This window comes from Diceros bicornis, chromosome 11 (assembly GCF_020826845.1).
Source record: "Diceros bicornis minor isolate mBicDic1 chromosome 11, mDicBic1.mat.cur, whole genome shotgun sequence".
Lineage (NCBI taxonomy): Eukaryota > Metazoa > Chordata > Mammalia > Perissodactyla > Rhinocerotidae > Diceros > Diceros bicornis.
Window position 1 is genome coordinate 55,167,700 of NC_080750.1, and position 26,573 is coordinate 55,194,272.

Here is a 26,573-nt window from a genome sequence, read left to right on the forward strand (position 1 = left end):
AATAATGTCATACAAAAGATCATTTGGACAGGAAGAGAGCGCAGACTTTTTGCTCTGAGGATGAAATGTTCTGTTCAAGTTTACGGTCTAAAATAGATTCTGGAACTGTTATCTGAGGCTGAGGCGAGGAAGGGAAACTAATTATGTGTAAACCTTTATATATAAAATGCATACTCGTGTGCAAATGGATTGAAAAATGCATAGATTTAACACAAATAGACCAACAGTAAGTAGATTGAACCCATTTTATTTCTTTGTGTTTTCTAGTCACTTATATACAATTAAAATCAAGCCAAATCATCAGCTGTGTTTTATTTTAAAGCATCACAGAATTTATAACAAAATTCTCATTTATATTTTTTAAAAAGTAGTTTAAGTTTACTAGAAGGTACTATTTTAACAGCCATCTATCTAAGTCACATAATTACATGTAAGTTAATTACAGAGAATATTTTCAACTTCAGGATACTGTAATCATTTACTCTAGCCTTAACAGACTTTTTACAAATTACGACATTGAGGAGAAAACTGTGGAGAATGTAGTATTTGTTTAGGCCTCACAGAGTAAAAATTAGTCCTCAGTCACATACAAAATGCTTGCATTTTCTCAATATATCTGCAAACTCGCTGAGAAATCAGCATTATTACCCAACTATAGAAAGAAGCCAAGATTCAGAGATCTGAAATAACTCATCCAAGGCTACACGAGAGAACATGGCAGATTCAATTAGAACTCCGACTCCAAGGTGCTTGCTCTTTCCACTTCATCGTATACGCATTTCTGACAAAAAGCATGAGAACCACAAAATATGACTTGAAAAATGCCCATGGCAGTATTTTAAGTGGTTTGGAGAGACTGTGTTTTTAGACTTTATTAAGTTTTTTAAAAAAGGTGTCACTCAGTTGTTCAAATGCTAAGACCACGTTGTCTTCTTCATTTTCACATAGTTCACGCAAGGAAACACTGTAAATGGAAATGTATATATATGAAAAGAATTCATTTTAGTGACAGTCAGTATTATAAGGAGGGCTTTCCCCATGCAGGCAGAATTAAGCAAATCCCACTAGATGATGAAATGTTAACAAAATATGAAGAATAATGATAAGAAACATATTTATCTCAAAAAACCTTATACAAAAAAAAATAAAATAAAGATAACAAGACAACTCCCATGAAGTTTCTCTCCATGTCTATTACTAAGAGGATTTTAAAGGCCACCAAACTCCATGTAGCATGGTCCCTCCTCCCTTCAACAGCCTCAACACAAATTCCCTTTCTTTTCTCTACATGTCTCTTATGGAGCCATTTTGTGTTTTGTTCTGCTACTGTGTCCAGTATATACTAAAACCAACAGGTAACTACCTATGAAGAGAGTAAAATATTCTTTCCCTTACCTAGATGTGTGAGAAAATGAAAAAAATAGGGTGTGGTAAACAGAATAAAGGCCTGCCAAAGATATTTACGTCCTAATCCCCAGAAATTTAAGAATATGTTAGGTTACATGGCAAAGGAGAATTAAGGTTACAGATGGACCTGAAGACACTAATCAGCTGACCTTGAGATGGGGAAACTATCCCGGATTATCTGGGTAGGCCCAGTGTAATCTCAAAGGTCCTTATAAGTGAAAGAGGGAGGCAGGAGAGACTTAATGTCAGATGATGTAATGTGAGACTCTACCCACCAATGCTGGCTTTGAAGATAGAAGGGGACCACCGTCAAAGTAATGCCGGCAGCCTCTAGAAGCTGAAAAAGAATAAAATAGATTGTCCTAAAGCCTCCAGAAATGAATGCAACACCTTGATTTTAGTCCAGTGAGACCCATTTTGGCCTTCTGACCTCCAGAACTGTAAGACAATGAATTTGTGTTGGTTTAAACTACTGAGTTTATGGTAATTTGTTACAGCAGAAATAAGAAACTAATACACAAGTGATAAGAAAGGAGAGAGAAAATCCAAGAATGAATAGGGCAGTTGGGCTGTTCAAGGATGAAAACAATCAGGATCTGACATTTTATCAGCCTTTTGAAATTTGTTATCTACCTTGGTTCCACGAGAGTTCCAGTTTTTTTCCTAATGGCTTCACTGACCTTCCACAAAGAATGACCAGATCTGTATCTACAACACGGAATTTCCTCCTAGTTACAGACCTATAACTGTGACTACCACACATTTCCTCCTTAACGATATCCCACAGATATTACATGATGTATAAATTCTAACTATTTTTGGTTCCCAGTCCCCAAATCTCATCCTCACTCCCATGTTTCCTATGTATCATTAACTAAAATAGAAACTTTGGTATCTTCACCAACTGCATGAAATTTATTGACAACTTCTTTCAATTCTATCTCATAGATATTTCTCTAACCACTCTTCTCCATCATTATTTCTATTTCCTTAATTCAGACCTTCAGTCACTCTCACTTGCATGACTGTTTTAGCCTTTGAGTATCTGCCACATATAAAAATCATACACATCTTTGTCACATATAAACCGTAGACCCATATCAGACTCATGCTTAGGCACTGTCTACATATTGCTCAAAATATTAAGCCCAAACTCCATAATGTGACAATTAAGACCCGTTCGATATGTATCCAAATTGCCTTTAAAGTCACTTTAAGCAACTCAGCATCTCCCCATCCTGATCACAACCCCATATTCTACATGCCATCATAGTGAGCTTGAAGCCTATCCCTGTATATCTGGTCCTTTCTCATTTCTGTCCTTTGAAAACACTATTCCCTCTGCCCCATCATTAAGACTTAGTCAAAAAATTACTTCATTTGAGAATCCCTCTCTGAGTCCAAGGTAGAGTTAGTCACCCCCTTAACTGTCATCCTAGTACTTATTACCGTTGTAATATCCACAAGTCAGTTTCCTCTCACTATACTGTAAGGTTTTTTTTTAGCCAATGATAGATTTAAGGATTCTCTATATCTCAAGTGCTTAGAAGTATGCCTCAAACCAATAATACTTCAATCCTTTGATTTTCCTAGGCCCAGCTTTTGAGACAGCTCCAAAGTCTCTGGAGATTTTGGGAATTCTCTGGAGATTATACCTTGCATAACTATGAGCCATTCAAGGAATACACTACCTAGACATGCTCAAGGAATACTCTGCCTAGAGCAGTTCCTTTCTGCTCTAGCAACCCGAAAGTTTCATTCTCTATATAGAAAGTCCAAACAGGTCTGATTAATCTCGGATCAAAGAAATCAAAAACAATGACCTGATTAACAAGAACCCCATAATGAAGAGGTTCTTGCCATGATACATATCATGGCAAATGATATGTATGTATGTGTATATATAAAATTTTTTAAGTAAGTGATAGAAAAAGGAACACCCATTAAATATTGAAGCACATGCAGATTGGAGGCTTTAGGAAGATGGACATTTAACCAGGCTACACTAGGTGGTCCTAAGGATGGACCTTCTAACGGAGCATAAGGGTGAGGGTATCCACATAAAGTTTGGAATTGCTTGGGTCCCCACTTGGCTCTGTTAAAGATGAAAACAGGAAGCCAATATGAGAGAACCAGATGAAGCCTGGAGAAAACACTAGATAGAGCAAGAGAATCAGGAATATGTAAGTGAGTATAAACCAGAGACCTGACAGAGCCCTAGGAGCCCTCTGAATTATCACGTCTCTGACACACACTAGTTGTGGAAATTGAGAATACTAGGGTCTAGGGATTCTTGAGGTTTTGGAATATTGCTGCCTTTTGGTGTGTAGCACCTGGGGCTGAGGCTTTGGTTTGGGTGAAACTTCATGTCAGTGGATTTTGGAATTAATTCTATTATAGAAAAAATGCACAAGGCGTTGAGGAGAAGTTCTGCAATGTCGTTGGGGAGTTGAAATGCATAGCACCTAAGAGGCTCAATGGCGTCTTTAAGAGTGAGCTCAACATTTGAATCACCATTAAATTATTGGAAGATCTGAAATCAACATTTAAAATATATAACACACCTGATAGATTGAATGGTGAGTGCAAAATCTTTCAATGACACATAAGCTTCTCCTTCATTCATCCTAAATAAAACAATATTTTGAAAATTAATGGTATAAAAACATCAAAGAACTTCTTATTTCATATTGAAATGTTGGCTTTTTTAATAATAGATTACTTTTGTCTGTCTAGATGTATTTACCAGAATCATTTCTGCCACACACTCCTAGATGATTACTTAATCTTTGGGAATGATCATTATGAATTCAAGAATCACAAGTAACACAACCACAGATAATCAACAAACACGGGAGGCTAACTATCTCAGGAGAAAACCAAAGTAGGAAAGTAAACCTCAAGAGAGTGAACAGGAGCTAGAGAATCAAAAGAGAAGAACCAAATTAATTATTTACTAATGTCACAACTACTTTATTCATAATAATGAGTCATATTTTTTAAAATGATCGACATTTCTTGAGAGTGTCAGAAGTTTTAAATACTTTAACTCAATAAAGATTGTTCAAAGTTTTATGTAAAATGCATATTGAATTCCTGATTGGTGTGACAGAATGCCCCTTCCCACACCTATGTGCTCAGTGCCTGGACCATTTCTCCATTCCTAGGTAAATCCAAGAGGGTTTGCCCTGTTTACTCTTCTTGAAAATGGTTTACCTGCCAAAGATCGAAAACAATAATCATGTTCTCAGTCCTTAGACATGAGAATTATATACTTTTTATATACTTCTCTCAGATAATGGAGAGCATGGCATTATTTGTTATTGATATTCAGTTTTAAAATATCTAATAATGAATAAATAGGATAGCAATAAGTAAAAATATATTTGTGTGTACAAATATTTATATCTAGGGCGTATTTTTATGTCGAGTCAGCCTAAGTTCCAAGATTTTGCTAGTAAACTATGAACAAAATAACACAGAACTCATTATTCTCTCTTGCCATTAGTCAGTGAGAAAAAATTCCAGTATGTTTAACATGATTAACCTATACTTGAAATCGTAAAGAGGTTTTTGCCTAAAATTCATTAAGTTCATCCCCTAGATATAGAAATAGAGATGGAGATAGAGATTAACATAGGGATGGAGATGGAGATGGAGATGGATGTAGAAATAGAAATAGAGGCAGAGATGAAAGAGATAGACACAGACACGGACAAGGATGTAGACATGGCGCTAGAGGTAGAGGTAGAAATGATAGATACAGAAAGAGGGAGATATAGACAGAGATGGTAGAGATATGGAGAGAGAGAGACATAGAGACAGAGACCGAGCTAGATGGAGATAGATAAAACATACCTGTTGTCCTGGACTAATCCTATCAAAGAACCATGTTTATAGAAATCAAGAGCATAAGCATTAAGTGGCATTCTTCTTCCTTGATTATCAAACATCTGTGACCTCAGCACAGGAGCCTGAGTGTGATCAATACCCATTGTGCGTAGAATGACCTGAAGAAATACAACTCTTTTTAATTTGTTATTTATGTGTAAAGAAAGTTTATGATTTCTTACATTGTGCTTTGTAGTTACTACCTTTAATCAACATTTGTAAAGTACACTCTTCACAGTGAAGGAAGACGGTGTCTCTCACACACACTGGGGTGGTGCCATCCTAAGCAAGCCTAAAGAATGGCTTGGCTCCACCTATGAACATTATTGCCTCAATGCATAGCGATGGCAATTTCAGCCATCGAGCCACTAGAATCTAGCAAGACTCACTAGGAGAGAAAAGCTAATCTCAAGTTTTGTCATTTTCCTACTTGGTGCAGGAAATATCTTTGTAAACAGGGTATCAGGAAGCTGGTGCTTTGTATGTCTCAAGAGAAGAGTTCAACCGAACAATTCTAACAATCTTTGGAATACAATGACCAGAATGAAAAAGGAAGTGGGGGAAGCAGGAGGAAAGAAAGGAAGGAAAATAAGAAGAGGAAGAAACCAAATCAATAGTGTTCCATATCTACTCTTTCTTTGAAAACTATACCTCACGGGGTCAATAGACACTCTAGCACACTGCTGGTGAGAGTGTGAATTGGTATAACTACTGTCTAAAATGACTTGGTAGTAGCTTGGAGAGTACTTCTTCTTCTTATCATTAAAAATTCTTGGACTGTTCTTATTCCACTATGATCCAGAAAATCGTTTTGACCCCAAAAAATCTAGATTTACACTCAAGAGAAATTGTTGCACATGTGCACCAGACATTCAGAGCAGCCCTATTTGTAATAGCAAAGACTAGAAACAAACACAAACATTTATTAAGAGGAGAATAGATCAACAGGTTGTTTTACATTCACACTATGAAATATTATGAAAGGGTAAAAATAAAATAGAGCTTCCTATCAGAACATGGATGACTCTAGGGGCACAGTATTGAGTGCAAGAAAAGCAACTCCTAGGAGACTACAGTAAGTATTCCTCCATATTTTGTAAAATTCAAAAGCAGTAAAAATACAAAGTGATGTTGGATGTGAAGTTTTTTTAAAGGAGAATTAAAAACACAAAATTTAGGATAGTTGATATCCTGGAGGAAGAGGAGAGACAAGAGAATGAAAGAGAAGATAGAGGAGGAGCACACAGGTCCTGAGTTCATGGGTGTTCACCTTAGTTTTATGCTTTATAGCTTATCTATATGCCATTCAAAGACTCATGTCTGTGCATATTTACTATTAAACTAAATGTAACAAACAATAAAAACAAAATAAGTTTTAAGAGATTATAACTTACACTAGTAAAGTAAATTTCTATAAAGTGAGTTGGGTAAAGCAAAAGGCATGTTACCATCAAGCGATACTCTGGCAATATTCACTAGCACAAGATGTTTTAAAATAGATAAAATAGAATTGACCCCTTCTCTCTAGCATACTGTCAGAAAAAAACACAAGTCTGAATCAATTCATGTCCTATATCTTAAAGGTCTCTTCTAATTGATGGGGATTGTGTGGCAAGATATAGACATTATATCCTATTATAACTGTATCAGTGTCCCTCCAAAACCCCATGGAAAAACTTGCATATGGAAAGGAAACAAAAGTGAATGGCACATACTGTCCATCAGTTGAATTAATTGTATAACAGAGAGAAAGGGAAATTATAATACTTAATAATGAATATGGTTAGCTACAAGCCTCTTACATAAGTAATTAACTGGTTGTAATCATACAAATAAAATACAGGGGAAAAAGCTTCACGAAATTATTGCCCTTATAAGCTAAAGTTCAGTCCTTTACTATTTCTATTCCAGAATTCCACATTCCTCAAAGACAGTTTATTGTAAGACACCACTCAGACTAAGGGAAATCCCCTTAGAGCTAGCTAGCCTATATACAGGATCTGGGGCAGTGGTCTCCAATTTGTTTTTTTTTGTTTTTTTGTTTTGTTTTGTTTTGTTCTGTTTTTTTGTGAGGAAGATTAGCCCTGAGCTAACATCCATTGCCAATCCTCCTCTTTTTGCTGAGGAAGATTGGCCCTGGGCTAACAACCGTGCCCATCCTCCTCCACTTTATATGGGAAGCATGGCTTGACAAGCAGTGCCTTGGTCTGCTCCTGGGATCTGAACCTGCAAACCCCAGGCCACCGAAGTGGAGCACACAAACTTAATCACTATGCCACCGGGCCAGCCCCTCCAATTTGTTTTTAAACCACATACCTTATTAGCAAAAAACTTTCTTTCTCACCTCTTTCATGAATGCTTTTTTCTCATTTTATAAAACAAATAGCCTCCTCCAACTTACTATAGTACATTTCCTTGGAGTTTGAAAATGTACAGAGGAACAACAAAGGACAACATGGCCCTCCATTGAGAAAGTGAATGACTTTACAGACTAAGTAAAAGAAAATCTTTAAAAAATTAAGTAGTTTCCAATTTTTTGAATTCGACAAAATTGGAGGTGGATCTAATCAAGTTTTAATTAAAAAAATAGTAAAAATATATTTTGATGATAGAATGCTAGGTGATTTGGGGCATATAACTCGGAATTAGAAGAATTGCGTATTATTTTTATAACAAAAGTTGTTCCATTCTCAACTACTTATCTATTTGAAAAATGTTTCTCAGAATTCAAATTAAGATTTGATACTCGGACCCTGTCTCATTCTGAAAATAAGTAAATATTCATCCTATAGTTATATGGACTAATTAAAAAAGAAATAGCCCCATCCATCTCATTAATATCTACATTTCCAATACAATATTATTTTCAGTAATTACTTCTCAAAATTCGTCTTTTGCTTAAGTTTCTGTGATTGACCAGAAATAACGATTAAATTGAAATTGATACTATTTAAGCTAACAAATATGACATATAGGGTGACTTCATGTTTAAAAATATATTACATTAAGGTAAAATTATGTGGGGGAATGTAGAATCTAAACACAAGAGAAAAAGAACTATACCAAACTTTAAGTCAGTAAAAATTTTATTCTTGACTTGTTTTTAACTTTACAATTATGGGTATTATAACACTTCAGTATTTATATTCCATTTTATATATTTAAAAGAATGATGCAATGGTTTTATTTTAATATATCAACATTTATCTGAAGCTGGAAACTACATCATTAGAAACTATTTAAATTTATGATAAAAAATGTATGTGTCCATTTAAAATGCACAAGGGTCCATTTAGTTTTTTGAAATTCTTTTAATTGATACTGGGCTATTTTACGTGATAGAGGACTATCTGATTTTGCAATAGAATGGAGTTGAGACACCAGTGTCAATCCACAATATCAAATGTCACAAAAATTATTTTCTGTCTCAAATTTTGTATTAAAATATAGATTTCCACAATTTATTCCAACATTCAAATGGATTATCCAGTGTATTTCAAATATTCTTAGTTCTTTGTACTCCATTTTAGACATCAGTGATCCAGAATATAAATGGGATTTACAGCATGTATAGCAATACTGGGAAAGACTGAAGATAGTTTTATATGGTCTTTTCACAGCAAACCTGTGTCGATCTCCCTTGGAGTCTTCAAAGATGGAAGAAAAGTGGTGGACCTGGGAAATCTGTTTAATGGAGCAGGGTCCCTCAAGCCAACACTGAGAAACTGAAATTATACTGGCTTCAAGAGAACCATTTCTTGGATATTTCTGTTGATACACCTCAAATTTTTTTTTCAATTTGGGAAATTTGAAGTCCTTTCTAAGGTGCCTAGAAGCATAAATCCAATTCTTTCTTAAAGACCTTTTATTTATAAAGCGCATTTCCACTTACATGGTTGGGAGTCGCTGGTTGAAGCAAATCGCCATCAGAGTTCCCAGAGAGACAAACAAATGGAGAAATAGCTACTCTTCCTTCCTTGCAATTCATCAAGTGAGACACAAGTTGGGAGTCTTCACATTCCTTACCTGTAAAATCTGGCCATAATAGGTTGGGATAGATTAGTTTTTAAAAATTAGCCAAACTCTGAAGCCTTACACATCTGCTCTAGACCATGCTACAAGGGGAGCCATTCAACTTTGCAGGGCCTACATGACAATGGAGACTGAATAAGATATGCCACATAAAGTGGGTAGCACATCTTGGCACAGAATACATTCAATAAATGTCAGCTATTAATATTATTATCAATATTACAAAATCTTGACTTATGTTTTAGTTGCTTTGATCAACAGGTAAAAAAAGCCTAAATTTAAATTGTATACTCTTTTAACACAGAATTATTCTTGTTACCTTGGTATGTTTTCCCACCAAACTCAGACTTGGTCTTAGAATCTTTCTAGACAGGGTGTTCCAAGCAGCTACTATCACTAGGTTTGGAAATGGCATATGAGAAGAAATATTTTTTCCTTTCCTACTCTTATAAAGCACCAGATTGTGCATTACAAGTTAGCTCTAATTTGTAACGAAGCCAGAATATTCATGCACTCCAATTATGCCTCTTTGGGGTACTCACAGTGCTCCACTGTTATTGGCTTCTTTTGTTCATGCTGCTTCCCATTTTAACAGGGCCCAGGACACTACAAACTCTGCTTCCTTGACTTTTTCCAATTGAGGATGTTAGGGTATAATGAAACCAAGAAATTACTGCCCACAGCTCAATCCTGTCCCTTTATCCCAGTCACCTTTTCCTGTTTTCTTTCCTCTAGAATAATTCTATCTAATAGTTTATGAAAAAGAAGAGCAAAGATTAATAGTGTTTACTATGTGCGAGGCACTTTTAAAAATATTCACATATGTTAATTTCATTATTTAAAGCTCACCCAAACTGGGTAGATAATGTTATTCTCTATCTCACATATCTGTTGAGAAAACTGAGGCATGAATATGGCGTCACTTGCCCAAAGTCTTACTGCTAATAAGTAGCAGAGCCAGAGTTTGGATCCAGATAATCTGCTGAGAGTCTATCCTCACAAACATATGCATATTTCCTCTCAAGTAAAAAAGTGACAGAATAATCTCTAGTTTCTCTTCATCTCATAGGTGTCCTTACTCCATCTTCCAGGCTTGACCTGAAAGCAACCTTAAATCAAGATGGTTTATAAATGACTCTACTTAGTTTCATTCTCCAGTGCCCTTTTAACTTCTAATAATCACAGTTTCTTTCTTTGGAAAAGCAGAGGGATCCCCTTATTCTAAGGTGGACTGATCTTTCCAGGGCTCCAGGCTCTTCTTCTGGGATAAAATATTCCTAGGCAAGATTATTTTTTCTTTTAAATTGTTCCACAGTGGAGCTAAGATGTACTTACCTATTTTTGACAATGGGAGTTGATATTCCTGTTTCATATCAGCCAATCTGGAAACAATTAGTAGGAAGGAGGCAAAGTCCTTTGTAACTTGCATGTTATACTCATGTAAAGCAGCATTAAAATCCTCAGGGAGATCCTCAAGGAACACCTAAATCATCAAGGAAATCATCAAGAAGACCTAGAGGCCAAGTATTTTTCATGGAGATCTATTTCCATGAAAACTGAAACTTTGGAAGAAGAAGAGCAAAGAATGTTGCAATATAATTTGATAGTTATCTATTTATTCAATAATGTCACTGTTTCATTTCTTCATCTGTGAAATTGAGATAAAATTCATTTTTTGTTTCTATTTGCATTTATAAAAACCAATAACTTTACTCTTAAAAATTTGCTTTCACACTACTTAATCAAAACCATCCTTTAAACAGAAGCATGCCCTCAAATGGCATTAGACTTGGAAGATTTCAAAGAAGATGGTGATACATTTGGAGAGCAAGCAACTAGATAAAGTACACTTGCATGCGTGGAATAAACTTCATTGGATTGTGAGGGTTTTTAAAACCTCATTGGAGTCATTTTGCTAATATTTTGTTAATTATTCTTCATTTAAATTCATAAAAGAGATGCATTTCTAATTTTCCTTTAATGCATTTCTCCTTTTTATAATACCCTTGTCAGGTTTTGGTATTAAGTTTAGGTTTTGCTCCCAAAAAAGTAGGTATTCCCTTTTTCTGTATTCTTCAGAAGAGTTTGTGAAAAATTGGTGGTGTTCTTTAAATATTGAAAGAATTCACCAATGAAGCTCTCTGAGTCTGGGGGCTCTCTTTGTGGGAAAGTTTTTTTTTTAAAAATAATTAACTACATTTCTTTAATAGATATCAGACACTTGAGATTTTTTATATCTTTCTTGATTAGTTTTGGAAAGTTGCATTTTCTGGGAATTTGCCCATTCTGTCCAAATAGTCAAATTTATTGGCATAAAGTCATTCATAATATCCTCTTCTGTTCCTTTTGATGTCCAAAGTAAGATCTATAGTAATGTACCATTTTCTTTCCTGTTATTTGTAATTTGTGATTTTTCTCTTTTCATTCTTAATGAGTCTTGCTAGGCATTAATCAATTTTATTAATCTTTACAAAGAAGCAACTTAGGCTTTGTTGATTTTCTTTTTGTACAATTGTTTTCAATATATTTTATTTCTGCTCTCATTTTATTATGTCTTTTATTTGTCTCAGGTTAGATTTTCTGTTCTGTTTTTTTTTTTTTCTAGCTTCTTAAGCTAAAAGTTAAATCACTAATTCTTTTCAGCCTGTCTTCTCTTCTAAGATATGGTTATAAGGCTGTATATTTCCCTATAATTACTGCATGAATTACATCTTGTATTTGTATGTTTTCTTCATTACTATTTAATTAAAACATTTTATAATTTCCATTTTATTTCTTTTTTGTCCTCTGTGTATTTAGAAATGAATTTGTTTAATTTTCAGGCAATTAAGGTGTTTCTGGTCCTTCTAGTTGATGTTTATGTGGTATATCTTTTTCCATCACTTTACTTTTAACCTTTCTGGGACTTTATAGCTAAGATGTGATTTGTATAAACAGAATATATTTGTGCGGTTTTTTAAAATACAATCTGAAAATCTTGATATTTTACCTGATGTATTTATTACATACATATTTATTGTATTTACTTGTATAGCTGAGTTTCTGCATACTATCTTAGTATTTGTTTCCTGTTCAGATCATCTGTCATAGATTCTTTTCTCTGCTCTTCTTGTCTTTTTTATTCAGTTTTTTTCTTCTGTGAAGGCTTATTTGTGCATTATTTTATGAGTCTTTACCCCAGAGATTACAAAATACATCTTTCATTTTTACTCTTCTAAATACTGCAAGAACTTTAAAACATTTAACTCTATTTACCCTTCCCAACACTTGTATTATGATTGTCAGGCATTTTAGTTCTATATATATTTCAAATTTCATAATACATTATAATTTATAGAATAAAATAATTATTATTTTTGGATACAGTAGATATTCATTTATATCTACCCACACATTACCCTTTCCAGTGTGCTTCATGCCCTCCTGCATTTTTATGTTTCTCAAGTTTGGACTTTTTTCCACCTGCCTAAGGTATATAATATTTCTTTTAGCACAGACCTCATAGCACACACAAAAAATCTATTAGAACTAATAAATAAAATCAGCAAAGTTGCAAGATACAAAATCAACATTAAAACATCAGTTGTATTTCCATACACTAAGTAACCGAAAAGGAAATTAAGACAATCTCATTTACAAAAACATCAAAACAAATAATACTTAGGAATAAACTTAACCAAGGAGGTGCAAGATCTGTACACTGAAAAGTATAAAACACAGAGAAATTATAGCAGACAAAAATAACGGAAATGCATGCCATGTTCGTGGATTGGTAGAATTAATACTGTTAAGATGTCAATATGACCCAAAGTGATCTACAGATTCAACGAAATTCCTATCAAAATCCCAATGGCATTTTTTTACAGAATTAGAAAAAAAATCCTAAAGTTCATATGGAACCACAAAAGACCTCTAATAGCCAAATTGATCTTGAGAAAGAAGAACAAAGCTGATGGCATCGTACTTCCCCATCTCAGAATATATTACAAAGCCACAGTATTAAAATGTGAAGGTGTAATTTAAAAAAATAACGGCCAGTGTGGGGGGGGTGGCCCAGTGGTGTAGTGGTTAAGTTTGTGAGCTCCGCTTTGGCGGCCCAGGGTTCGTGGGTTCGGATCCAGTAATGGACCTACGCACTGCTTATCAAGCTATGCTGTGGCAGGCATCCCACATATAAAACAGAGGAAGATGGGCACAGACATTAGCTCAGGGCCAATCTTCCTCAGCAAAAAGAGGAGGATTGGCAATGGATGTTAGCTTAGGGCTAATCTTCCTCACCAAAAAAAAAAAAAATACAATATGGTACCAGCATAATGACAGACATATAGATGAATGGAACAGAATACAGTCCAGAAATAAATTCATGTATATATGGTCAACAAGACCAACACTTTGACAAGAGTGCCAAGAAAAACAATGGGGAAAGGATAGTCTCTTCAACAAATGGTGTTGGCAAAACTTGATATACACATGTAAAAGAATGAAATTGGACTCTTACTATACACCGTACATAAAAATAAACTCAAAATTGGTTAAGGACTTAAATGTAAGACCTAAAACTGTAAAACTTGTAGAAGAAAATATAGGGACATTGTTCTTGGCAACGATTTTTTTTTGATACGACACCAAAAGCATAGGCAACAAAAACAAATAAGTGGGACTACATCAAACTAAAAAGCTTTTGCACAGCAAAGGAAATAATCAACAGAGTAAAAAAGCATCTATGGAATGGGAAAAAATATTCCTAAACCATCTATCTCATAAGGGATTAATATCAAAACTATATAAACATCCTCTCCAATTCAATAGCAAAAAACAAACAATGGGCAAAGAACTTGAACAGACGTTCCTCCAAAGAAGGCATATAAATGGCCACCATGTATTAAAAGCATTGAGTATTAGAAGTTGCTCAATGTCACTAATCATCAGGGAAATGCAGATCAAAACCACAATGAGATATCAGCTTAGACCTGTCAGGGTGGCTATTATCAAAAAAACAAAAGATAACAAGTGTTAAGGAGGATGTAGAAAAATCAGAACCCTTATACACTGTTCATGGGAATGTAAATTGGTGCAGCCACTATGGAAAATGTATGGAGGTGTCTTAAAAAATTAGAAATAGAACTACCGTATGATCCAGCAATCCCACTTCTGGGTAAACATCCAAAAGAACTGAAATTAGGACCTTGAAGAAATATCTGCACCCCCCCGTTCACTGCAACATTATTCATAATAGGCAAGATATGAAAACAACTCAAATGTCCATCAACAGATGAATGGATAAGAAAATGTGGTATATACATACAATGAAATATTATTCAGTCTTAAAAAAAAGGAAATCTTGGCATTTGCAACAATATGGATGAATCTAGAGAACATTACGCTAAGTAAAATAAGCCAGTCACAGAAGGACAAATACTGTATGAGTCCACCTATATATACGAGGTATCTAAAATAGTCAAACTCATAGAAGCAGAGAATAGAATGGTGGTTGCCAGGGGCTGGGCAGAAGAGGAAATGGGGAATTGCTTTTCATTTGATAAAAAGTTTCTGTTACAAAAGATAGATAAGCTCTAGAGATCCACTGTACAATACAGTACCTGTAGTTAACAATAAAGCACTGTGAACTTTAAAATACATTTAAAGGATAGATCTCATGTTAGTGTTCCAAAAAAAAAAAAACAAGGACATTTTTGGAGGTGATGGATATTTTCAGTACCTTGGTTGTGGTGATATCATGGGTGTATGCATACATCCAAACTCAATAAGATGTATATGTTAAATGTGTGCAATTTTCTATATATCAATTATTCCTTGATAAAGCTAAAAAAAAAGTAAAAGAATAAGGTGGAAATATGTATATATTCTTGATATGTTATTAAACCAATTATATTTACCCTGTTTTAAATTATGTTTAAAACATATGCTAAGTATATTTACATATTTATGTATGAAAATAAGGTGGAGTGAAAACTTTTTTCCCATTTTCTTCCAGCTTCCATTATTTTGGTTAAAAAGTCAGCTATCAATCTTATTATTGCTTTTATAAAGGAAATGTCTCTTTCAGTTCTAGCTGATTTATGATTTATGCTTTGTTTTTAATTTTTGTAGTTTTAGTTTAATGTTTCTTTATATTTATCCTTCTTAAAATTGACTAAGCTTTTGAATTATGGAGTTTTATCTTCCATCAGCTTAGGAAAATTCCCAGCTATTATCTTTTTGAATATTCTTCTGACATTACTCTCCCTCCTCTTCTTCTAGGACTGCCATCATATACACATTAAACCTTTCGAGTGTGATGCACATTTCTCTTATGCTATCTGCTTTTATTCTTATTTTTTCTCCCTGTGCTACAGTTTGGATATTTTCTATTGAGCTGCCTGTCAATTAATCAATTTTGACTTCCAATATGTATATTCTGATCAGATATTATATTTTTCAATTCTAGAATGTCCATTTAATTATCTGATGAAATTCTAATTATTTGGTGAAATTCTCCATCCTTTCATCAATTTTGTCTATCTCTTCCCTTTTTCTCTCTCTCTTTTTTTTTTTTTTGTGAGGAAGATCAGCCCCGAGCTAACATCCAATGCCAATCCTCCTCTTTTTGCCAAGGAAGATTGGCCCTGTGCTAACATCCATGCCCATCTTCCTCCACTTTATATGGGACGCCGCCACAGCACGGCTTGACAAGCGTGCGTGGGTGCACGCTGGGGATCTGAACCTGTGAACCCCGGGCTGCTGAAGCGGAGCACACGCACTTAACCACTATGCCACCGGGCCAGCCCTCTCCCTTTTTTTCTTGAACATATCATACTTAAAGTCCCCACATCTGAACTCCAATATCTAGATCATCTATGTGTCTACTACTATTGCCTGATTTTCTTCCTGCTAATTTGCCATATATTCTTGCTTATTTACTTTTTAAATTTGGAATTTCTATTTTTTTTCCAGAAATTGTTTGTAAAAGGACCTGATAGGCTTAAAATTATGTTATCTTCCACCACAGTAAGTTTCCCTATTTTTGTGTTTGGCCAAGAGAGTGAAGATGTGTTCACCTGAATCCAAGTAGAGACTGAAGTGGGTTGGTATTAGTTTTCATTTTGTTTTTCTCTGGTGAGGAAGACTGGCCTTGAGCTAACATCTGTTGCCAATCTTCCTTATTTTGGTTGAGGAAGATTGGCCCGGAGCTAACATCTGTGCCAACCCTCCTCTATTTTGTATGTGGGACACCACCACAGTATGGCCTGAAGAGTGGTGTAGCTCTGTGCCTAGAATCCAAACCCACGAACCCTGGGCTGCCGCAGTGGAGCATGCAAACTTAACTACCACACCACCTGGCTGGCCCCCTGGTTTTCAGTCTTATTGAGCTTCAGTCTATGTCTGGTTTGTCTCTGTTCCTAGGTCATGGCCCTCTTGGAATTTTGAGTATGAGGCTGGTGTATCTCAGTCTTTGCCACCCTAAAAGACTCCCAAAGATCCACTTCTTTCCTGTAGAGCTTTCTAACCTGCTCTTACATCTTCCAGCCCTAAATGACTTCAAAAAATTCCTTGAGGGGGAAACAAGCCTACGCATAAATGCAGACCCTTTCATCTAGTGGGTTTTTAATTAATAAATGCTACAAGACTGCAAGAAACTTAGTGTAGTGCCCCAACATTTCATGCAGATCTGGCACTCAGTAACTCTCCTGTGGTTAAAACTCACTACGTCTCTCAAGTTTCTATTTTGTCATTCCAGGTCCACGTGATCAGTAAAAGCTTTATTGGTTTTTTTTAATCTCATAGGAGAGGCTCTCTGCATATGTTAAGTACAATTTTTAACCCATGTCCAGAATTGATAAATTCTTTGGGTGAAAAACTATGGTTGGAAATTCTTATCACATCTTGTATAAGTTCTTGTCTTTTCATAATTTTAGCCAATCTAATCCTCATTACTTCCACAGCTCTCTGTTGCAATAAGAGTGATGGCCACCTACTATACCCTATCTGGAAGTGCACAAATTTTTAATAATCTTTGATTAAATAAAAGAGAGAGAGAGACAGGAGGCCTCCACTCAAAACCATCTTTTATTGTATTTTTTTATGATGACCTTCTTTGTAAGAAAAGAGATACTGACTTTTCTTTTATAAGTTAAATACAAATTTATTTAAACAAAACAAATAATGGTTCAAGAATGCACATGTGTTTCCACAAAGGAGCCAAGAACATACAATGGAGAAAGGAAAGTCTCGTCAACAAAGGGTGTTGGGAAAACTGGACAGCCACATGCAAAAAAAAAATAAAAGTAGACCATTATCTTACACCATACACAAAAATTAACTCAAAATGGTTTAAAGACTTGCATGTAAGACCTGAAACCATGAAACTTCTAGAAGAAAACATAGGAAGTAAGTTCTTCAACATCAGTCTTAGCAACATATTTTCAAGTATCATGTCTGACCCGGTAAGAGAAACAATAGAAAAAATAAACAAATGGGACTACATCAAACTAAAAAGCTTCTGCACAGCAAAGGAAACCATCAACAAAACGAAAAGACAACCTAACAATTGGGAGAAGATATTTGCAAACCATACATCTTATAAGGAGTTAATCTCCAAAATATATAAAGAACTCATACATCTCAACAACAAAAAAACTAACAACCCGATTAAAAAATGGGCAAAAGACCTGAACAGACATTTCTCCAAAGAAGATATACAGATGGCCAACAGGCACATGAAAAGATGTTCAAAATCATTAACTATCAGGGAAATACAAATCAAAACTACAATGAGATATCACCTCATGCCTCTCAGAATGGCTATGATTAACAAGATAGGAAACAATAAGTGTTGGAGAGGATGTGGAGAGCAGGGAACTCTCATATACTGCTGGTGGGAGTGCAAACTGGTGCAGCCACGATGGAAAACAGTGTGGAGATTCCTCAAAAAATTAAGGATAGAACTACCATATGATCCAGCTATTCCACTGCTGGGTATTTATCCAGAGAACATGAAAACACCAATGCAGAAAGAAATATGCACCCCTGTGTTCATTGCAGCATTACTCGCAATAGCCAAGACTTGGAAGCAACCTAAGTGCCCATCAAAGAGACGAATGGATAAAGAAGATGTGGTATATGTACGGAATGGAATACTACTCAGTCATAAGAAACGATGAAATCCAGCCATTTGTGACAACCTGGATGGACACCGAGGGTATTATGCTAAGCGAAATAAGTCAGAGGGAGAAGGTCAAATACCATATGATCTCACTCATAAGTAGAAGATAAAAACAACAACAAACAAACACATGGAGACAGAGATTGGACTGGTGTTTACCAGAGGGGAAGAGGGGAGAGAGGAGGGCAAAAGGGATGATAGGCACATGTGTGTGGTGATGGGTTGTAATTAGTATTTGGGTGGTGAACATGATGTAATCTCTGCAGAAATAGAAGTATAGTGTTGTACACCTGAAATTTGTACGACGTTATAAACCAATGTGACCACAATAAAATTTAAAAAATAAAAAATTAATTAATTAATTAAAAAAATGTACTTGTGATGAAAAAAATGTGAAGATTATATGTCAATGACTAAAGTTGTGTTCCCTGGTCTGGAGAATATTTTGTGAGGGCTAAGATTTGTAATTTGACATCATGAGGTTAGACAATACAGATTAACACTACTCTTTTTGTTCCTTGTCACCTTTTACTAAGATTATCTAGTATAACCAGCCTATCCCACTTTCTCAGATTCTAGTGGAGTTCATTAGTAATAGCATTTGATGTTGATTTAATGATAGAGAATCATGATCAAAGAAAATGTTGCAAATAAAATTGGAAAAGAGTTTTCTTGCTTTTGGTCTATGTAAGTCAAGGAATGATTTCTTAGATGACTATTCTAATATTTTCAGTGAGGACATTATAGTTCACAACATATCCTCCTCCCTGTCCATAGCTCTATCTCAAGGTAAAAAGATCCTAAGAGCACTGTAGATTCAATGATGGGGACTATTAGTTCATTTAATGTATAATTACCTACATGTTTTTTTTTAGCCACTTAATGCTATAAAATGATACAGTCAAATGAAAAACATGAGCAAAACTTTTTATCCTATTTTTCCTCAAGGCATTTAATCTTTTGATAGATTTATAGAGGGAGACATGAATTACAGATTAAACGTAACACTGATTAAAGAAAGAACAAATTATTATTCTATACAACAAATGAATCCTATATTAATAAAATTCTACTGCTGCTGAATCATTTATGATAGGATCTATTTAATTATCTTAATTATGTAATGTTATCAGAATTATAAATTTTACCTTTGATTGATAAAACTTGACAGCGGTATCTTGGAACTTTGCTGGAAAATATCTTCTTCCAAACAGATTTGCCAATACCAACACTAGCTTTTCCATAACATCTTGAGAAAAACGTTTTGAGCCTATACAAAACAAAGTGTCTTGTTATAAATGTAAAAAAGTGTATTAATCCCATTTTTAATGTTTAAATTGAATGTTATATTGTGTTTCATTTCATGGAAAATAAAAATTTTTGTCCAATATAGCAACAGAGGAATGACTGTGTCTGGGGCAGTTGTAGATCTGTGCCTCCTTTTTCCTTCTTGCTACTCCCCCTCTAGTTCAGAGCCTAGTCATTAAACCACAAATTGCCTCATCTCCTTACCTGGATTCACCTCACTTCAGCCCATGATCAGTTTTCCTAAAGCATTTTACCATCATGTCTCTCATTTACTTGAAAATCTCTGATTGTGTCATAAACAAAATCCAATCTCCTTAGCCCAGCATTTAAGGCTTTCCAAAATTCAGCCTACAAATAACCTCCCAGTCTTATCTCCCTGCCTTCTCTTTCTGCCACTCATATTAAGTATGGTCAACTTGACTTACTCTCTATCCTTCACAATATATGAGCATTTATATAGCAGTGGTTAAAAAGGTGCGACACTTAACAACTTGGACTCTATAGAGTCAGACCATTTATATTTGGCACTGATGCTTATTAAAATTTTGTGACCATGGCAATTTATTTATCTTCTCTGTGTCTCAGTTTCTTCATTTACAAAATGGTGATAGCCATATTCTCTGCCTCATAAAGTTACCAAATTTTCTATCTCCTTATTTATAACTGCTTGTTCATACACCCTTGTTTATATGCTTGTTTATACACCCCCCACCCCCAACACACACACACAGCAATAAACACAACTGCACTTCCCATTGCCTGAAATTTTTTCTCCCCGTGCAGAACTTCTGAGGGGACCAAATTTCCTGAGTAGCCTTGTTTCACAGAATAATGCATGTTCAGAGCAGAGTGACTAGACCTATTGTACAAAATAGAGTGTTCCTGCAGTTAATGATAGAAGATAAAGTAATGTTGTGAAAGGCATTGAACTCACCAGGCACTAGGAACTACAACAAATTTAAGCACCAAGAAAGAAACATTTCTTTTAGGGACACTGTTTAAGGGATCTATTGTTTAATTACAAAAATCAAAAGCTTTTCATAGAAATTGTGTTAAATGGAACATTCGGTGGGCATTACAAATGGAATTCACAAAAATTTACATGATATTGGCAAAAATATATTTAGGGGGTGGGGCTGGCCCAGTAGCGTAGTGGTTAAGTTTGCACACTTCCGCTTTGGTGGCCCGGGGTTCGCAGGTTCAGATCCCAGGCACGGACATATGCACTACTCATCAAGCCATACTGTGGCAGCGTCCCATATACAGTAGAGGAAGATGGGCACAGATGTTAGCCCAGGGCCAATCTTCCTCAGCAAAAAAGAGGAGGATTTGCAAAAGATGTTAGCTCAGGGCTAATCTTCCTCACCAAAAAGGAATATAGATAGATAGATAGATGATAGATAGATAGATAGATAGATAGATAGATAGATAGATAGATAGATTGATTGATTGATTTAGGGGAAAAACAAGATTCTAGATTATACAATTAATATAATATCAGCTATTTAAATATACTATACAATTATATCAAAGAAAATAGGATTGAAAGAAAACATTCACAAATATTAACAGTGAATATTTTTAACATAATGCTTTCCTATATCCTTTTTCTATAATGAGTATATATTATATTTAATTATAAGAAAATATTTATTAAAAAATCATATATTATTTAACGTGTTCTGACTCCTGGAGTCAATGAATGACTGAAGTTAACAAGAAGTTGACATTTTAAATAAGTGTCACAAAACATGGCCGTCTCCCATATAATCTATATTAGTAGCTATATAAAACTTTATTTTATCTAATCGATATCTCTAAATTATCTAAATATTAACTTGCATTTTCCTTGTAGAAAAAAATATTCCTAAAGTACTAGCTTCATCATAGTCTTTGTTGCTATATTTAGACCATACATACAAAACATCAAGCTTACCTTTCCTGGTTGGCTGACAGAGATTATGGAAAAGGCCTCTTACAAGAAAACTGACAAAAACAAGATTAGAAGGCTCATGATAATGCAAATGTGATACAAGTCCAGCAAACCCCGTCGGACTACCTTTTTGATTTAAATAGCCCTAAAAGAACAAAAACAATTTATTAGTTTGACTCAACTCGCCACATACATTAATCAATAAGTAACTTATTAAGTATCAATTTAAAATGGTACTTAATGCCAATATAAGAGAGATTGATAATCATTACCTGGCCCAAGTTTGCTAATTATATCAATTATAGGTAACACTAATCATTGGATATAACCTTCTAAAGACTGCAATTAGTTTAGCCTAATAAGAAATGAAAATAGTACCAATCTTATTTCACAAAAAGACAGCACAGTCATACCTCTTTCACCAAGAACTGCAAAGAAAACAAGAAGTAAAGTTTTAACATCTCCATGGCTCTGGGTCGTTTGAAGGACAGCAATGAATGCTTTAGCACTGACAGCACCTTTCAAAAGGAATACATTAAGTCACACCATGTTAGTGATATGAAATACATTTGTAAATGATAACATAGGTGTATTATAATTTTTTAAATATTTCTGTATATTATGATGTTTTGACATCTTAAAAAACCTTTCTGGCTGAAGAGACACTGCTCCTCCTAGGGTTAGCTAATTCCTAAAAACAGCAACTTGCCTAAAATCATGCTTATCATATGCAAACCAACCAATCCCAAGTTTATACTCCCAACTACTACATTACCTAATGCTCACACACCCAGCCAATATTTCTCCTGTCCTAAATCATCCCAGGGCCAGGTACCAGGCAACTAGAGACCACTCACATAGTCCAAAGGAATTATTTAAACTAGTCAATCCTAAACTGTTTACTCTGCCCTGTCTTGCCTTTCCTGCAAAAACTCCAATAGAGGCAGTGACCTAAACCTTCTCGCTGCTCCTGTCTTCTGTCTTTTGAACATCCTGGTGTCTTTCACATGTGGTCCTGCATGGTGTGCCATGTCTCCCATCTCTAGCACCTGTGAGTATAATACTTTGTTTTCCTGAGCCTTTCCTCTGTCTCCTCTTGTGGCCAAACCTGATTGAGTACCACATAAAAGAATATAAAATAATAGGATAGATATTACTCATATCTATTATATCACATAGATACCAGCAATACATAAGATTCAATTAGACTTCATATTGTTTGTTTCACCATATTCTTACATGGCAAATCCTTTCTTTAACAAAACAGAACATATAAAACAGAATCATCACAAATGCAACATATTGCCAAATAATCCAGTAATAAACGTAAATCCAGTTTAAGAGCTTATACCTCTCGGGTTGTTCTGGAAGAAAATAAGATATTATATTATTCCATGTCCTGCAGTATTGTTGCAAAACTAATGGAACTAGGCTGATTAAACAAAAGTAATAAAAATATTGCTCGAGTTCCAATGTAAAAGAGCACTGATGGGGCCAGACCGGTGGCACAGCAGTTAAGTGCGCACACTCTGCTTCGGTGGCCCGGGGTTCACAGGCTCGGATCCCAGGTTCGCACAAACACACTGCTTGTCAAGCTATGGTGTGGCGGCGTCCCATATAAAGTAAAGGAAGATGGGCATGGATGTTAGCCCAGAGCCAGTCTTCCTCAGCATAAAGAGGAAGATTGGCATCAAATGTTAGTTCAGGGCCAGTCTTCCTCAAGAAAAAAAAAAAGCACTGAGATAGCAGTTCAGATATCTTTCATTTGCCCACTAAAATGTCTATGAGGTTCCAATAAAAGGAAAATTTCCCAACATCACCAAAGTTTAAGCCTGGCTGCCTTTAGGCCTGAGAGTTTATAGAACCCAGGAAAAATCTCTACTCATTGCGAGGCCAGTGGACTAGGTAGAAGGAAGGAACGAGAGAGGGAAGGAGGTAGAAAGAAGGAAGGAAGGGGATGTACTGTCCATTACCTTTACTTTGGGGTGATACTATTTGAGGGCACCCAAAATGCCCTTTCCTACAACCTTTTCTCTCTCTTGCTCTACGTTTAGTCATAGATGGCAACAGCCAGAAAACAGCAGAGTAGTAATGGGGTGAGCAACTCATGGTGGTTCACTGTAACCTTAGAGATATAGACCGCATAATTAAAGTCTTATTAAGATAGTAACAATCCGATAGCAATGCGTACTGTGGTTTATAGTGATGAATGATATCCACGTGATCAATGTGTCAGTGATACTGGCAAAAGTAACAGACAAACTTTCAGTCCAGAAAAGCTATGTAAGTTGAAAATCTGCTAAACACTGAGATTGGGGCCAAAAGCTATTCATCTAGCTTCACATTTAAAAGGATATTTGAATAACATTTAAGTGGACAGAGAGTGAAGCTGGAAGAAAAACTATAATCCTATTCCTTGGCAAGCCACCAGATTTGGATATATTTACCTTCATTCAAAAGAGAGAAAATAGAAAAACTCACAACAGATCAATTCTTTATAAGAAAACTGATCATCCTCCTAAAATTATTCAGTCATGCTACAAATATCTATTGAATGTCCACACCAGAAATTAAGACAAAGAAACATCTTTGGTCTTAGGGTGCTTACATTCCATTGGGAAATAGAGAGAAAATAAATAAAAACACGACAGAGATACATAGATAGATATTTGATGCTATGTAAGGAGTGATATGTGCTACATATAAATGAGTATAAATGAGCAAAAAAAAATGAATGAACTAAAAGAGTGAGGCTATGCTTATATCTGAGGAAAGATTCTAGAAGCAGAAAACACAGCAAGGCCATGGTCCTCAGACTGTAATGTGCCTGGAGTGTTTGTGGAGCAGGTAGCAGGCTCCTGTGGGAGAGCAGAAAGAGGTGAGTTCAACAAGATAATCAGGGACTATGCCCTCTAGAACTTTATACACCCTCACAAGAACATTGAAAAAAGAGCTGACCTATGAAAATTGTTTTCTTTATACGGCCAAAAAATTTTTTTGAAAAACTAGTGGGCATCCTGAATGGAAGCCAAAAGATGCGACCTCTATGAAACAAGGCACAACAGCATAAGGCAAGTGGACAATATAAAGTGACATTTTAAAGATAATACATTACTACGATATGAAAGAGTGATATAGGAAGTAGAAAAAATTTCAGGAAAACTAAAAGTCCAGTAGCAGAATTAAAATCCACATTTCTATTACTAAAGAGCAGAACCGAAACTTTGGAAAGCTGCATCAGTGATGTAGAAGATAAATTTCATATGTTCTCTCATAGGAAGAAAAACATAGCAGTATGTGAAGAACGGAAAAAGGATTTATGATTTAAAAATTATGAAGTTTCCTGAAAAAGAAACCAAACAATTTAAAACAGAAATAAATATCAAAGATCTAATTTAAGAAATCTTTTCTTAGTTCCAAAACTGCCTGAGCATTGCACAGCGCAAATGTACTTAACTTTATTGAATTATACACTTAAAAATGGGTAAGATGGTAAATTTTACATTATGCCATATTTTACCACAATGAAAAAAAACAATCTAAGCATGAAGATTGAAAGTTCTTATCATATAATAACTAAAACATCAATTAAAATAAAAGGACCCACGAAATAGAAAACTGTGGGAAAAAGAACTTGAAATATGATGGTTAAAAGAAAGATTCCTGCAGCCAGCCTGGTGGTGCAGTGGTTAAGTTTGCGTGCTCCACTTCAGTGGCCCAGGGTTCGTGGGTTGGGATCCTGGGAGTGGACCTACGCACCACTCATCAAGCCATGCTGTGTCGGTGTTACATATATAAAGTAGAGGAAAATGGGCATAGATGTTAGCTCAGGGCCAATCTTTCTCACCAAAAGAAAAAAAAAAAGATTCATATAATTACATAGGTAGAAAAAAAAATCAAATTAACTACAACAGAACACGAATTAGCATGGCTCTTGTAGAGGAGACTTAAAAAGTCTGCTCCTTTATAACAGTAAATGCCAGAAGGCAATGAAGCTATCTTAGTTTGACGTAATGAGTAAAGAGAATATTCTAAGAATTTTATGCCCACACTTGAGTCTTTTATGTGTGAAGGTTACAAGCAGATCCTCTCAAATATGCCATGGGAAAGAAATTAAAGCACTCTGATAACCTTTTTGAAAAAAATTAAAAAGCTTGCTAGAGGATGTAGTCTTCCCTCCTATATAGAGACAAAAACTAAGAACTCAAAAATGAGGAAGTTTTGGTCTAAAATGCTATGTGCCTGCTCTGTAGGACCATCAACACCACCAGAGCCAACTCATCACAAAAGTCCTAGAAGAATCTTCACCTCAGCAAATAGTACCTGATTTAACTGGCATACTAATCAATATACAAAAACAGGGAAGAGTGGGTCCCTTTCACAACACATCTCCATAAGGATTAAAATCAAATTATTTAATTATGAATTTTAAATCTCTCACTATGAGATTGGACACAAAATATTTATCTGAGCAAAAACTTCAGGAAAAGTTTATAACCATACTCTGAAGTCCAATTAAATATAAATGTATCAGCATTTAAAAAACCAAACGCACATTTATGTCTATAAAAGTGACTGAAAAAAATACCAAAATGACAATATTGTCTTTGGATAGTAGAACTAGGTATAGGTGATTTTTTTTCTTCTTTTAGCTTTTTATATTATGCAAACATTCTTTGATGAACTTGGGTTACTTTTTTATGAAAAATAAACTCTTTTATTATGAAATCATAAAAACAAATGTTTTTGTTCCTAATAGTGGAAACAGAAATCTAACCCAGTTCTTTTTAAACCCATGCCAGCACACTTAAGTTCTATAGGACAATGCCTATTACACAT

At 35.1% G+C, this 26,573-nt stretch overlaps 1 protein-coding gene across 1 annotated transcript in view; it reads right to left on the bottom strand.

The window, feature by feature from the left end:
* Positions 1–231: 231 nt before the first annotated feature.
* Positions 232–26,573, bottom strand: part of LOC131411456 (probable ATP-dependent RNA helicase DDX60) — a 108,812-nt gene continuing 82,470 nt past the window's right edge. Inside the window, exons 31-38 of the mRNA XM_058550320.1 lie at positions 22,148–22,252; positions 21,738–21,879; positions 19,642–19,763; positions 10,666–10,813; positions 9,191–9,333; positions 5,266–5,417; positions 3,972–4,034; positions 232–964 (exon numbers count right to left, since the gene is read on the bottom strand). Of these exons, the coding sequence (XP_058406303.1) occupies positions 865–964; positions 3,972–4,034; positions 5,266–5,417; positions 9,191–9,333; positions 10,666–10,813; positions 19,642–19,763; positions 21,738–21,879; positions 22,148–22,252 (975 nt within the window). The 3' untranslated portion in view covers positions 232–864. The remainder of the gene's footprint in view (positions 965–3,971; positions 4,035–5,265; positions 5,418–9,190; positions 9,334–10,665; positions 10,814–19,641; positions 19,764–21,737; positions 21,880–22,147; positions 22,253–26,573) is intronic.